A 15364-nucleotide genomic window follows, 5' to 3' on the forward strand; every position below is an offset into this window, starting at 1 on the left:
ATGGCAGCCGTGTGTGTGTGTGTGTGTGTGTGTGTGTGTGTGTGTGTGTGTGTGTGTGTGTGTGTGGTGTTAGGATGCCTTGGTGCTTGCTGATGGGCAATTCTGGAACAGCCAGAGGACCTCTGGAAACAGCAGCCTTGCGGGCCTATAGGTTTCCTGTCTTCAGCAAGTCTTCACTCTTGCATCCAAGCTCACTTTACCTGGAGGTGAGAGAACCTTAGACTGAGCATGGTCTCAAGTCTCTTGGGGAAAGGCAACAAGCCCAACTCTGTCTCCTACAGTGTTCTCATAGTTCTGAGATTTTTCTTAAAAAAAAAAAAAAAAAGACGGACGGACAATAGATAGATCTATCTGATGTTATGTAACTCTCTAGAAATGTAGCTGTTCCTATGCTGTTATTGTTTATGCCTCCAAACAGTTAAGTGTGGAGTTTCTGCTTTGGACTCTGGAAACCACACTACAACACACAGAGCAGGGCTATTGGAAAGGTATTTTGGATAGGTGAGTAGTAACTGCTGCTGCCCTTCTGGCACCATGCAAAAAGCCAGTCCAGTCCTCAGAAGACAAGAGAACCCTGACATTTCCACCTCAATACCTAACAAAAACCCCAGTGGCAGGCTTAGCAGGGTGCTCCAAGAAGATCCCAGGACAACATAGGCCATTGTCATTGCCCTCGCTTACTTCCAGGGGTTGAAGTCACTCCCTGCTCAGCCTGTTGCTGAACACAAGCTCAGACACACATCCTCAGAGGATGTGTACTGGATCTGAGCTGAACACTTCCTCCCTGAGGCTGCCCTTCACACTATTAGAAGTTGCTGTGCCAGCTGCCAAAGGAAGAGAGCAATCATTTGCTTTCCCTCTGTTTTCTCTGTTCTTGTAACCAGGGTGTGTCATGCTCCATGCAATAGGATTTTTATCACCTACTTCCATCAAGCAATCACAATGAGTACCAGTGGCCGTCGTTATTCTGGAGGCCCCTAGGGCCTCCCTGACCTGTTGTCATGAGCTGTTATTCATAAATAGGTGCCCCATACCCAGTGCTGAGACTTTGTTTGCTAAACAATAGGTTCTCAAAGCAGCATTATTCAACAACACTTTTAAAACTGATATTTTTAGCTGCTTTAAAAGTAGTGGATTTCCATGAGTTTTTCCGTTTCACAGATCACTTTGGTTAAGCCTCCCTCCCTGCCCTGTCATTCTGCTATCACCCTATTCCCACCTTTGCTTGGACGGGTCTGCCCACACTGTTCCCTTCCTACGTCTCCTTATCTCATGTACAACAGTTCCTCCCCTTAACACATCCTCTCCAATGGCCCCTTCCCAGTTTCCTATACAACAAAGGCATTAAAGCTAAGATGCAAATGAGAAAAACAAGAGGCATTTATCTCTGGGTTTCGGTGGCTTTAGTCAGTATAGGTTTGTTCTGTTTTGTTTTGTTTTGTTTTTTTCAGTTTTATCCATTTATCTGTTAGTGAGAATGGTCCCCACAGGGCCATGTATTTGAATGCTTGGTTACCAGGGAATGGAATTGCTTGAAAGGATTAGAAAAATTAGGAGGTGTGGCCTTGTTGGAGAAAGTATGTCACTGGGGATGAGCTTTGACATTTCAAAAGCCCACGCCAAGCCTAGTCTCTCTCTGTGTGTATGTGTGTGTGTGTGTGTGTGTGTGTGTGTGTGTGTGTGTCTGTCTGTCTCCCTCCCTCTCCCTCTCTTCCTCTCCCTACTGATGAAGATGTAGCTGTCAGCTACTGCTCTAGCACCTGACTGCTGCCATGCTTCATGCTATGATGTTGAACTAAACCTCTGAGCCCATAAACAAGCCCCCAACTCTTATGTAAGAGCTGCTTTGGTCATAGTGTCTCTTCACAGCAATAGAACAGAGACTAAGACACCTGAAATTTTCATCTTTCTTCACATTTGGATTCCATTATACATTCGTCTGTTGATGGATATCTAGGCTGGTTCTATCTCCTGGCTATTGTGCATAGAGCAGCAGTGAACATGGAGAGAGTCTCTGGGCATGTATCAGGGAATGATATAGCTAAGGCATATGACAGGTCTACTTCAAGCTTTCCCACGGGTTGCCATAGCTGATACTCTTTCCCTGAAACATGGCCAGATCTGTTGTCATTACAACGTGAGGAGTAGGTGGGCATGAGGCAGGATCCAAATAGTCCTGGCTCTCCTGGAATTCACTTTCTATATCCTCCTGCCTCTGCCTCTTGAGTGCTGGGGTTACAGGTGTGCCCACCATGCCCATCCAGTACTTACAGTTTTTTGATAATAGCCATTCTGAATGAGATGAGCTAGAATACCAAAGCAGTTCAAATTTGTACTTACCTAATGGCTAAGGATGCAGAACACCTTTAAAGGTGTTTATTAGCAGTAACATTTCTCTGCGAACTCTATTCAGCTCCAAACCCCATTTCTGATTGGGTTGTTTTAAAGTTTGATGTTTAGTTTCTTGAGTTCTTTGTACAGTCAAGATAATCTTCTGTCAGATGAATGGCATCTAGAGCTGGCTCTTCACTAGGTAAGTGTCCTTTGATATACAGCCTCTTTTTAACGTCATGAAGTCCTATCTGCCAGTTGTTGGCTGCATTCCCTATTTAGAGCAGCCTTACCTATGTCTTTATCTTGTATCAAACTCCTCTTTCTTCTAGCAGTTCCAGAGCTTCAGGTTTTATGTTGCAGTCCTTAATCTGAGTTGATGTTTGTGCAGTTAGAGACAAGGATCTAATTTCATTCTTCTTTCTACATGTGGCTATCCAGGGTCTCCAGCACCATTTGCTGGGCAGCCTAACTCTTATCCAGTGTACACTTTGACTGCCTTCAAAAATCAGGTAGCTGAACTTTCATGGGTTTATATCGACATCTTTTATTCTGTCTCACTGATCTATGTGTCTGTTTTTGTGATGACACCATACTGTTTTATTACTATGCCTATGTAGTATGTAGGTATGGCTATGTAGCATGTAGGTATGGCTATGTAGCATGTAGGTATGGCTAAGTAGAATGTAGGTATGGCTATGTAGAATGTAGGTATGGCTATGTAGTATGTAGGTATGGCTATGTAGAATGTAGGTATGGCTATGTAGTATGTAGGTGTGGCTATGTAGAATGTAGGTATGGCTATGTAGTATGTAGGTATGGCTATGTAGAATGTAGGTATGGCTATGTAGTATGTAGGTGTGGCTATGTAGAATGTAGGTATGGCTATGTAGTATGTAGGTGTGGCTATGTAGAATGTAGGTATGGCTATGTAGTATGTAGGTATGGCTATGTAGAATGTAGGTATGGCTATGTAGTATGTAGGTGTGGCTATGTAGAATGTAGGTATGGCTATGTAGTATGTAGGTGTGGCTATGTAGAATGTAGGTGTGGCTATGTAGTATGTAGGTGTGGCTATGTAGTATGTAGGTATGGCTATGTAGTATGTAGGTGTGGCTATGTAGAATGTAGGTATGGCTATGTAGAATGTAGGTATGGCTATGTAGTATGTAGGTGTGGCTATGTAGAATGTAGGTGTGGCTATGTAGTATGTAGGTGTGGCTATGTAGAATGTAGGTGTGGCTTGTAGTATGTAGGTGTGGCTATGTAGTATGTAGGTGTGGCTATGTAGCACGTAGGTATGGCTATGTAGAATGTAGGTGTGGCTATGTAGTATGTAGGTGTGGCTATGTAGTATGTAGGTGTGGCTATGTAGTATGTAGGTGTGGCTATGTAGAATGTAGGTGTGGCTATGTAGTATGTAGGTGTGGCTATGTAGCATGTAGGTGTAGCTATGTAGTATGTAGGTGTGGCTATGTAGTATGTAGGTATGGCTATGTAGAATGTAGGTATGGCTATGTAGTATGTAGGTATGGCTATGTAGTATGTAGGTACGGAAATACCTCCAGCAATATTCCTATTGCTCAAAACTGCACTGGCAATCTACGATTTTGTTTCCCTATAAATATGTGTGCTGTGTTTTCTATGTCTGTGAAAATGGGAGTTGCAATATTGATTATGATTGCAATAAAATTTGCTTTAGGTACTATGATCATTTGGCAGTCTTAATTTTGTCCAACCACAGATTCAGGTCTTTCTATCCTCTGATGTCTCCCTCCCTTTCTCTGGTGTTTTAAAGTTTCATTGTACAAACATTTCACTTCCTAGGTAAGTTTATTCTAGGGCATTTTGTATATTTTAAGGCCATTGTGAATAGAGCTGTTTTCCTGGTTTCTTTCTTAGTGTCGTTGTCATATACATTGGGAGGCTACAGTTTCATGTGTTAATTTTATACCCTGCCATGCTGTTGAAAATGTTTAACAGTTGTGAGCATTTTCTGGTGGAACTTTTAAGGTCTTTTATCTTTAGAATTAAATCATCAGCAAGTCAGAACACTTTGAATCCTCATCATTTTCTTTTGTCTGATTGCTCTAGCTAAGACTTCAAACACTATACTGAACAGTAGTGAGAACAACTGGCGCTCCTCGTCTCCTTCTGTGTAATGCAGGAATCTTTCTGGAATAAAAACTCCAACACCAATGACAGAAGAGAGATGTCACTGGTGGACCACATCCAGGATGCTCCTGAAAGGTTCTGATGCTGAGTCTAGTTTGTATTCCCATTTTATACTCTAAAACCACAGTAGGGCAGACAAGCAAGCTGATTTTATAGAAGCATGTATGGCATAAGCAGGTTGTTAAGGCCAATGACCCATTATTCAGCTATTTTTCCAGGTCACTGTTCCAGGCAGCAAGTGAAGTCATGCTTGGCAAATAGGCAGTACATGCAGTGCTTTAAGTAAATCACTAAATAAATCAATATGTAACAGTTGGTCTTCTTTTTATCTTACTCAAATGTTTTCAGTTTTTCTATTTACCATATTGGTGGCAGTGAGATTTTGATGCATAGCCTTTACAACATAGAAATGTCTTCTGCATCTTAGATTCTCCAAGACTTTTATCATGAGTGAATGTGAAAGGCCTTTCTGAACCACACAGTATGGCCATGATGCATTTGTCTTTGAGTGCATCTATGTGGCAGATTACACTTACTGATTTATGAATATGCATTGAATTGTCTCCACATCTCTGGGATAAACCCTACTTGATTGTTCTTGAGGTTTTTGATATTTCTTTTTTAAAGTTTTTCTTTTTAAAATTTTATACATGAGAACTGTTTTAACATTTTCTCCCCTCATCCTTCCTTCTCCAACTCCTTCTGTGTGCCCCACCCTCCAAGCTTATGACATTATTTGTTAGATATGTCTATGTTTAGGGCTGGTCACTCATGACGGGATAACTGATAAGAGAAGGCTTACCTCAGCAGCATTGAGTGCCTACAGCTCTTCATCCAGGGGTGGAGCCTTGTCAAATTTCCCCCATTACATAAGAATGTTGACTGGTGCCTTACTCACTGTTCCATTGCTGTGAAGAGACACCATGACCACAGCAACTCTTATTTTCTAAACATTTAATTGGGACTTACTTAAGGTTTAGAAGCTTAATCTATTATCATCATGGTGGGGGATCATGGTGGCAGGCATGGCAAGGAGATCATGCCTGGTGCTGGAAACCTAACCAACTACTCAGTGCTGGTAAGATCATGGTTATTGGAAAAGACTCTACAACTACTAATTTCCTAAACCAGCATAACCCCTAGCAACCATCTATAAACAGTCTCCTTTGTACCCTCAGATAAGTACAGTCTTTGCCCCTCATCAAGGAAACTTCTCTACAGAAACCCACAACCAATTAAACTGCAGTGTTGTGGAGCCCCAGTTCCTAGATACATTTATAAAACATTCCGGCACCTGAAGCTCCGGTGAAACTGTGTGGTCAAAAGACTGTAACACCCAGAGGAACAGGGGGTTTGCTATGAGAGTATGTCTCCTAACAATATCAGAAGCCACCCCCACAATACCTCACCAATATGACTACCCAAACATAACGTGAATAAGAACATCACCAATGGGCATGCCAAAGTGGACAGGGAAAAGCCCAGGCAGTCTCAACCCACAACAAAGAACTATCGGCAACCATGAAAAGCTAGGAGTAAGAGAAGTGGTCCTCCCAGAAAGAGCACAGCAACGAGCTGTCTAATACCATATAGTCACCTCTGAAAACATATTATATTATACACACACACACACACACACACACACACACACACACACACACACACACAGAGAACATTATGTGAACTGAACAGGTTATATTTATGAATAGTATGTATTATGTATATACATATATGCATGCGATAACAAATAGATAAAAGAGAAGCCATGAATTTGAAGGAGGAAGGTAATATCGGAGGGTTTTGGAGGGAGGAAAGGGAAGGGAGAAATAGGAGCTAATTTGATAGCTGATGGCTGCTGAGTGAGTCAGTTTCTTTAAAGGTGTGGGTCCTGGTAGGCTATCCATGCTCAATTGGATGGCCCCACACGCATGAGTAAATCTGTATCACAAGTTAAGGCTCTGTGAGAAAGAATTAGAGTGAATGTGATCAAAATGTACTGTATGAATGCATGAAATTCTCCAAGGAGTTAATAATAGTTCATCTAAGATGGAGACTTCTAAGGAGTAACACCTGAAGATGTCTTGTCCTCTGTCCTCCATACACAAATGCAAAACGTGTGTGTATGCCCTCTCCCCTTTGGGTCATGACCCTGGTGACTATGCTGTGTACACATCACACCCAGCATCCTGAAAAGGGCTCCCTAGCAGTGTCACAACATAGTTAAAAAAAAATAATAAGTGGAAGGAGAATGAAGGAGAGATAAACATGTTTCTGTTTTTTGTTTTTGTTTTTTTTAGATCACAAGTGGGGGATAAAAAAAAAAACAAGTGGGGGATAAGAAAAAAGACTTTTGAGAGAGCAGGTGATGTTTATCCCCTTAGAAGTTGAACCACCATGTGGGGAAAATTAGTTGTTAACCAGCTGAAAAACATCCTTGAACAAATTCTGAGAGGAGGTATAAATGTGAGCCAAAAGAATCAGAAAAATAATAAGGTTTACAGAGGCATACTGTTAAATGGTAAACAATTCTTTAGGTGTGGATTTCTATTTGCTTTAACACATGTACACAGCCAATTATCCACCTTCATAGCAATGAGATGGACTATTCCAAATTTCACACACATTTTGAAGTCATCCCCGAGGTCCTGGAAATCACAGGTGATTGCTTTTGTCTTTGAGGGAAAAATCCATTAGACCCATTGGGTCAAAAACCAAAAGACATGAAAGGAAAACGGAGACTTGGTGGGAAGCGGTGGATCACCTGGTAGGAGGGAAGGAGAGAGAAGGCAGAGGGCTAAGCATGGCCTCAGGGCACTACATACATGTAGGACACGGTCAACACGAGGTTCATTTCAGAGGAGGACATAAACAGAATCACTCAGCAGGAGCCTTTTGCATCTTGCTTGACTTAACATGACGCTAAGGGGATCCATCCATGTTTTGTCTGATTGAGTGATTTCTCATTGTATGAACCACACGCAGATCATTTATGCAGATCATTTATGCCAGAGACCATCAGTTAATGGTCTCTGTGGTTACTTTGAGTTTTGGCAGATTGTGGAAAAGAAGTGCTATATACACACTTACACAGGTCCTGGGAGGGAGATCCTTTTCATCTCTTGAGTACATTTCTAGGACTTGAATTACTAGGGGACACGTAGAACAAAGTCTCCCTAAAAACTACATCTCCAGAAACTGCAAATATTAAGTACAAGGCTGAGAAGAAGTGGAGGTAGTAAGGGCATTGAATAGGTATCCCAACATAATAAAAGGATCTTTGAGAGGGGAAGAGAGAAAGATCAATAGGGTTTATCCCCTCAAAGTTAATCCAAAAAACGTAGACTATCTTTTAATGATCACACATGCAAAACCAGTTCAAGCTGGATTGGCCCATTTTCCTAGTTTTAGGAAGTGTTTGGTCACAATAGGGTAATTACCAAGGGGTGCTGGGAAGGGACAATTTATCACGTGGTTTGGAGCAGGGTTTGTGCAGCTTGGTGCTGGTGGTCTCAGGTTGCTAAGTGCTGTTAGGAATAGGTGTGTGGAGCACAAGCCACCTTAGCCCCAGGATGCCAAGCTTTCCCGACGCTCAGCTTAACTGGTCTCTTAGGTAATCTTCTGCCAATGGCTATAGCTCAGCCCTGACTCTCTTAGTTTGATTATGACAGGCTTTTTTTCCTTCCTTGTTCATTATTCCTATGGGTTCCTAAATCATTTTTTTTTTAAAGTAAGAAAGAGAACTTTACATTTTCTATCTCAATTCTTGACTCCCTCCTCCCCCTTACTGGCGGGGCTAAGGGTTGCCCCTGGGGAAGTTTAAAGGAAGGGCAGATCTGCAGTCTTTAGCCCAATGATAGCCTTTGGGGCATGGAGGGCATGGGGTGTGGGGCAGGGAGAATAAGGCTCCCCTTGGGCAGGTGTGGCAGAAATGGCCCAGTTGGCTGCACCCCCAGCATGTAGGTTTTGAGAAGATTGTCTTTTATCAATAACCAGGGTCTGCAAAGAGGCCACAAGTGCCTCAAAGAGTGCCATCATGGGGTTAATATTTTTGGCGGCAGAGATTTGCAGCTGATGGCCTGCCACAGCTGTGAGGGCTCCTTCCCAAGCAAGTTGTTTAATCAGAGCCTCTAAGCTGGCCATTGTAGGCCGCTTTCCACTGAAGGAGCTCACTAGGAGTGAGGACCCCCTTAAGAAGGAATACCAGTCATAATGGGTTTGCAAGCGAATGGTTCTTGAAATAGAACCTGCTTGAAGTAGGGGAAGTCGACACCACACTCTAGGGCCCCCTTCTAAACAAATGAGGGCAAAATCAGCAAGTAGGGGGGTGGGACAGCAGAGCCGGGCCGCCACGCCATGTAAAACATTAACAGAGCAGGCCTCGGCTAGAGGGAGGCATGGTGGGAGTTCTACCCCACAGGTATTGGGTGTGGGTTTTGTGCTTGGTAAACGAGAGTGGGAAGGTGAGGTCTGAGAGCTGGGGCTGCAGGAGGAAGAGGGAAGGCATCATGGAGAAGCAGTAAGCGTGGAATTCCACCCACGGATAGGTCTGGGAAGCTCTGGTTGGGCTTGGGCAGAAGGAATGTGGAGTGATTGCAGCTGTGTGGGGGTATAATCGTCCTCCGCCTAATTCAAGTAATTGGAGAGTTGGGAGGAAAGGGGGAAGAATTGAGCAGTAGCAGAATGTCATCCATAGTGGGAGGGTGGGGGAGAGTTTGGGGGTAAAGGTGGCTTCACACCAAGGCTGTAGGTCCCCAAGGTGCTTCTGGGGAGGGCGGGCCAAGCCCCAGGTTCTGAGAGCTGGCGGGTTGGTCAGACCCTAACGAGATCCAAATGATGTGTGTGGATGAGGGGTACACAAGTTCACCCACAAGCAGCTGGGAAGCACACAGAAGGGGCCTACTCACCAAGACAAACAGGGGGCATCCTCCCAATGCCCAGAGGGCCAAAGCCACAATGGGCACCAGGTGTTGCTCCTTCTCCCAAGCATCCAGTCCATGGGTAAGAGGAGGAGGTTCAGGCTGAGGGGGTGAGCCCCAGGAGAGGGTGAGCCTTGGGAGGAGGTTCAGGCCAGGAGGTGAGCAGCGAGGAGTCACCATGGGGATACCAGGAGTCTTATGAAAACGAACTGAGGGCAAGACGCTGCAGACTCGTTCATCCAGGATGAGACAGCAGATTACATAGTGTTGGGAGACAAATCAGGTTCCTCCACGTCATCTCCAAGAGGGCCAATGGATGCTCATCTCTGGGCACTCCAGGCAACCTCTGCCTGACCACTTCTTCCGCTGCCCCAGCCTTGTCAGGAATGTCTACACTTCCCCTAGTAGGTATTGGTGAGACTATAAATCTCACTCTAAAAGTGGTTTTAGCTTCCCAATCAGTTATAAATTTGCATTTAAATTTATTTTGCATTAAATGCATTAAAATTATTCAGTTTAAAATGTTTTCTAATACCTTTCTCCAATCTTTAGGTTATTTGAAAGTGTATTTCTTAATTTTCAAACAAAAAGGAATCTCTGCTATCTTTTTATTGACTTTTTATTGAAATATAACCAGAGAATATAATCTGTGTCGTTTAATTCCCTTAGAGATTTGAGTCCTGCCTTACAGCTGAGCATATATGATGCTTATCTTACAATGCAGCTTTTTCTTGCTCTTCCACACTGGGGTGGGCTTTTTTTTTTCAACCTCCACTAGCTTTACTAGCTATTGGCCTTCCTGTTCTCCCATTTATTAGAAGTACACTAAACCCCCCCCACCTACAATTCACTGTGTATATCCCAAATACCTCATCCCTTACACAAGACAGCCTAATAAGAAAAAAGCTAATACAGTACCACAAAAGGCACTAGTCAAAACTATCTTGAGCATTACAAGTAGTAGACTCCAAACTTAAATGACAAAACAAAACAAAAAAATACAGAAAAATGGAGCAAATTAAAGAAACCAAAATAATTCAGGTCATTATCGATAACTGATTTAAAACAAAAACAAAAACAAAAACAGCAAGAAAACCCATTGGAGAAGGGACTGTCTCTTCAAACAATGGCTCTAGGGGCAGTAAAATGGCATGGGGCTGTTATGGGGGGTGGCGGGGGGAGGGGGGGAGGAAGTGGCACTAACATGCTTGTCACCAAGCCTGACAGCCTGAGTTAGATGCCTGGGACCAACAAGATGGAAGGAGAACTGGCTTCCATAAGCTGTCCTGTCACCTCTACATTCATGTGGCACGTATGGTCATCTCTCATGCAGATAAGTTGTTTTGTTTTTTAAATAGTGCTGGGAAAACTGAACATCATGTGAAGAAAAAAACTAGGCCCCATCACTCACTAAATATACTGATGTGGAGGATCAGAATGGACTAGACCCTTACTTCAATTCTGCTTTGTACTCTGGCAGACTCCACTAAGCCCCCTCGTCCTTATCTTGAGAAAATACTTACAAAGCGGCTGCTCTAATAGCATCAGTTCCACTTCTATAGGAAGCGCTACGGAGAGCCCTGCCATGGCTCACACGCACACAGGCAGATTCAAATGGACAAGAACAACACTGCTGTTCACCCTATAAAAACAGTAAGAACTGAGGTCGGGGCCAACTACTCAGAGAGCTAGCACGCATGGGCCGCCAGTGGGGAACCCTGACTTTTCCAACTCTGGGTGGTGCCTGGTCTTTGTTTTGTTTTGTTTTGCCAGTTTGCTTTCTATATCAATAAAACAAACAACTCAAAAAAATGGAAAAAGTCTTAACCTGAAACTATGAAGCCATTGAAGAAACTATATGGAATCAACACAGGGCATTAGTCTGAGCAAATACTGTTTAGATAAGATGCCAGAGCACAGCAACAAAAGAACAAGTGAACAAATAGGACTGTGCCAAATTAAAAGGCTCCAACAGAGCACAGGAAACACATGTAAGCAAACTGTAAAACAAGAGACAGTAATGTAACTGTTCATTCAAAAACATACTAAACTATCAGAGGCTAAAAACATTCATTAGTAAAAAAAAAATCCAATTATAAGATGAACAAACAATGAATACACAGACCTCAAGAGCAAAATAAATGACCAAATAGACTCAAAATCACAAGATCTCACTCCAATAATAATGTGATCATTTTTTTAAATGCTAGTAAAGACATAGGTAGTTTACAACAACAATAATCAAATAAATTAATAATTTTGGTGAGGATGTAGAGAAAGAGTAACATTCATATACTATTGGTGAAAATATAAATGGGTATGATCATCATGGAAACAATTTCCTAAAAATTAACAGTAATAGAACTATATTATAATCTGGTAGTTCTGCTACTAGGAATATGGCCAGTAGAAATGAAATCATTATGTCAAAGAGACAGTTGTAGTCCATGTTTAATGCAGCATTATTCACAATACTCTACATTTGGCACTAGCCTAGAAGCCGATCAATGGATGACTAGAAAAGACAATGTAGGACAGATATACACAGTAGAGTGCTAGTTGTCTTAAGAATGAAGTCTTATCACCTGCATTGCCAAGGTCGGGCAAGGCTTTACGTCAAGCACAGAAAGACAGAGGCTGCGTGTTCTCTCTTGGAGGAGTAAAAGAAGAACAGTGATTAGTAGGGGCTGGGAAGGAGCCAGGGACGGTAGGGACGGAAAGTACAGGTGCAAGAGTGGGACTGGAAACGATGAACACTCTACAATGTTCTACAACAGTACAGTAACTATGGCTGATAAAAAGGTATATTTTTAATAGTAGAGAAGACTCTGAATCCTCTCAATACAAAATAGCCATTTAGTTGATGAATATGCCAACTACCCTGATTAGATCATCACACATTGTAGAAAAGTAAGCATCAGAGTATAAATTATGTGTCCACTTAAAACAATAAATTAAAGCAACTTAAACACATTTTAGGAAATACATATATTTGTAGAGAATATCAATTTTATTCAGAATAAAGATTATTCAAATACAAAAGAATGAAAGTATATATATCTATACCCATTAGAAAAGACAAAACATTAAATGTTCTAAAACTACTAAGGCACTGAATGCAAATATCTCCTGAAATATGAAGTACCAAGTTTTTAATACATTTAAGATTCAGATGTTCTAATAAAATTTTCAACTGTCTTAGCCGGACAGTGGTGGCGCACACCTTTAATCCCAGCACTTGGAAGGCAAAGGCAGGAGGGTCTCTGTGAGTTTGTGGCCAGCCTGGTCTACAGAGAGAGTTTTCCAGACAGCCAGACTTGTTATACAGAGAAACCCTGTCTCGAAAAATAAAACAAAAATACAAAAATACAAAAATTTTTTTCAACTTTCTTGGTTCCTGAAAGGCAGCATTTAAAAAAATACATATGACACCTTCAAAATAATACTATAATTCGGTTACAAATGTATGTTTTAACTTCCAAACATATTTTGTTTTATCAGAGCAATACAGAACAAGGCACATTGAAGCATAAAAGGTTACATATTTTGACACGGAACTGCAGACTATTACAAATGAGTCACTTTGTTTAGTATACTATGTTCATGCTACAATAAAAATGCAATCAGATATTTATAATATGGAGGGTTCTGTAGTTTCAATGGCAGTAAACCTTCGTTATGTAGAAAACACGCAGTAAGTAACATTTGGCAGCAGGAAAGTAGACCGAAGTCTACAGCAAAATAGCAACTTAAGAGATTCCTAACAATAGTAAATGTGCGAGAACTATGCACTTTAGCTAACAGACCAGCTTTACACATGAAAATATTTTCTATAAATGTGAGTAACTTTAGCCCTTTGCTAGATAACTGAATTAGTGGTAAGGCAAAAAGAGCAAAAGCTCAAATCATGCAAATGACTTTCGATTGTGATGACCATCTGTGCTCTGGAACTCTTGTGTTAAATAAAATTGGAGCTGGAAAGAAAAAATTCTTTTGAATGGAACAATAAAAAAGCATAGGAAACAAAAATTATCAAAAGCATTAATTTTACAAAGCTTTCATAAAAGGAGCAGCAAACAGACAACACACACATGGTCTTTAGCTATAGGACTTTGAAAAAGAAGAACAAGGATCAAGCCACATTGTCTTGAGGGCGCATCCTTAAAGATCCATGTGCTGGGCTGGGGAGTGGCTATAGCTCAGCTGGTAAAGCATGCATAAAGCCCTAGGTGGGATCATTTAGACAAGTAAATGAAAAACTATATAAACTCAACCACGATGGGGGCACACATCTGTAACCCCAGCACTTGAAAGTAGAGACATGAGGACCACAAGTTCTCAGCTGCTACATAAAGAGTCTGGAGCCACCCCAGAATATATGACTCCCTATCTCAAAAACAAAGCAAAACAAAACAAAAAGAAACAGCCTGCGATGTAACTGCCTACCACAAAGGAAGCTGTATTAGGGCACAAGGAATGAAAGAAAAAGGAATCTACGGGTTTGTCTGACTTTGTAAACGATAGCATAACTCTCAAGGAGCACTTTTATTGGGGAGATATACAGGAAAACTGGGAAATATTATTTTCTTACACTAGATTACAAATGAAGAAATAAAGTAAAAAGCTTTTATATTTTTTAATTCAAAGCATGGTAAAAACAGTAGTAAGTTGTATTTATAATTTATATCTTTAAATCTAAAACTTTAATCAAAACACATCTATTATGCATTCATTCTTTTAACAAATAATTACACGAAATACAGGCACTGAGTGCACAGAAGCAGGAGCCTTGCTCTGTGAGGAAGACAGAAGAGGGGGCCTCCCAACAGAACAAGGAAATTGAGACAATGATCCAATCACTCCTGGTGCCCCCCCCCTTGTATGTGGCCCTCTCTCCTTCCTCTGCATTTGTATATCCGATTGCAAAGCCAGGAGTTCAGCTGATAGCTTGATTCCCTTATTAAATAAAAATTCCTCCCAAAATCAATGATCAGTACAATTAAATTTTAAAGTGAGCCTAAGAATTAAGGTTTTATTAACAAGATAGTTAATTCTGTGATTCACCCATCAAATGCAGTTTCCAGGAGACATAAAATACTCTGTGTGTGTGTGTGTGTGTGTGTGTGTGTGTGCGCGCGCGCGCGCGCACGCACACACATGCGCATGCTGTGCACTAATCATGGCAGGGATGTGAATTACAGTACCCAACTCCTTCCACCCTGCCCTACCTGCCCTTTCCACATGGTGAGACATTCTATTCTGTCCACCCCTTAATTTGGCTAAGCCTGCAGACCTAGGACACGCCAAGTGCTGTGCTAACTGCTGCAAGGACAGAGAAGAGCAAGGGCGAAGCCTCTGCTCTGAAGCCACTGTAGTTTGGTAGCAGGAGGCAGACAGGAGTAAGGAGACAGACAAAGGAAAGCCAGCAGGGCAAGGAGACAAAAGGTAGGGGAGGGACATGGGGACAGGGTAGCTGGACTCTTACTTCTTTCGTTCTTTGTCCTTCTTAATGCTGCTACCTGCCGCCATAAATGCCTGGTTCTGGAATAGATCACAGGTAGCTTTCTTTCTTGAGAAAGCAATTGATTCTTCCTCCAAAATTCTTCTCTTTTCTTCAAGTTTCATTCTCTCTTCCTGGTGAATTCTTTTAAGGTGCTCAAATTTGGCTTGAAGCTGTGAAACCAAAGTACAGTTCCCATAACTGACACTATGTGGCAGCACACACACAGGAATGGTTTCTATCTTAGCAATACAAGACCCTTCCTTCCCTTCATCCAACTTATTTTATGCTACTGTCCACACTTCCAGTAAAAGCATTGAGTTGCCATGGGAACTTTGATCTTAAGCGATTTCCTTTACACGACTGAGCCAAATACATAAACACCACAGACTCGGGAACAAAACTTTTGACTATTCACTAACATTTTTATGTTTTTGCCTTA

At 41.8% G+C, this 15364-nt stretch overlaps 1 protein-coding gene across 8 annotated transcripts in view; it reads right to left on the reverse strand.

Moving 5' to 3' along the window:
• The window catches only part of SEPTIN10 (septin 10), an 85919-nt gene that overhangs the window by 10847 nt on the left and 59708 nt on the right, over positions 1-15364 (reverse strand). For 5 of the 8 annotated variants that reach the window (XM_084753581.1, XM_084753578.1, XM_084753579.1 and 2 more), the window contains one exon: positions 14908-15095. In XM_084753581.1, coding sequence (XP_084609707.1) covers positions 14908-15095 — 188 coding nt within the window. Of the gene's footprint in view, positions 1-5308; positions 5415-10440; positions 13397-14042; positions 15096-15364 lie in introns of those variants that run through there. The other 3 variants (XR_014773766.1, XM_084753583.1, XM_084753584.1) reach the window with 3 other exon arrangements.

This window comes from Acomys minous, assembly GCF_964271855.1.
Source record: "Acomys minous genome assembly, chromosome: 13".
Classification (NCBI taxonomy): Eukaryota; Metazoa; Chordata; class Mammalia; order Rodentia; family Muridae; genus Acomys; species Acomys minous.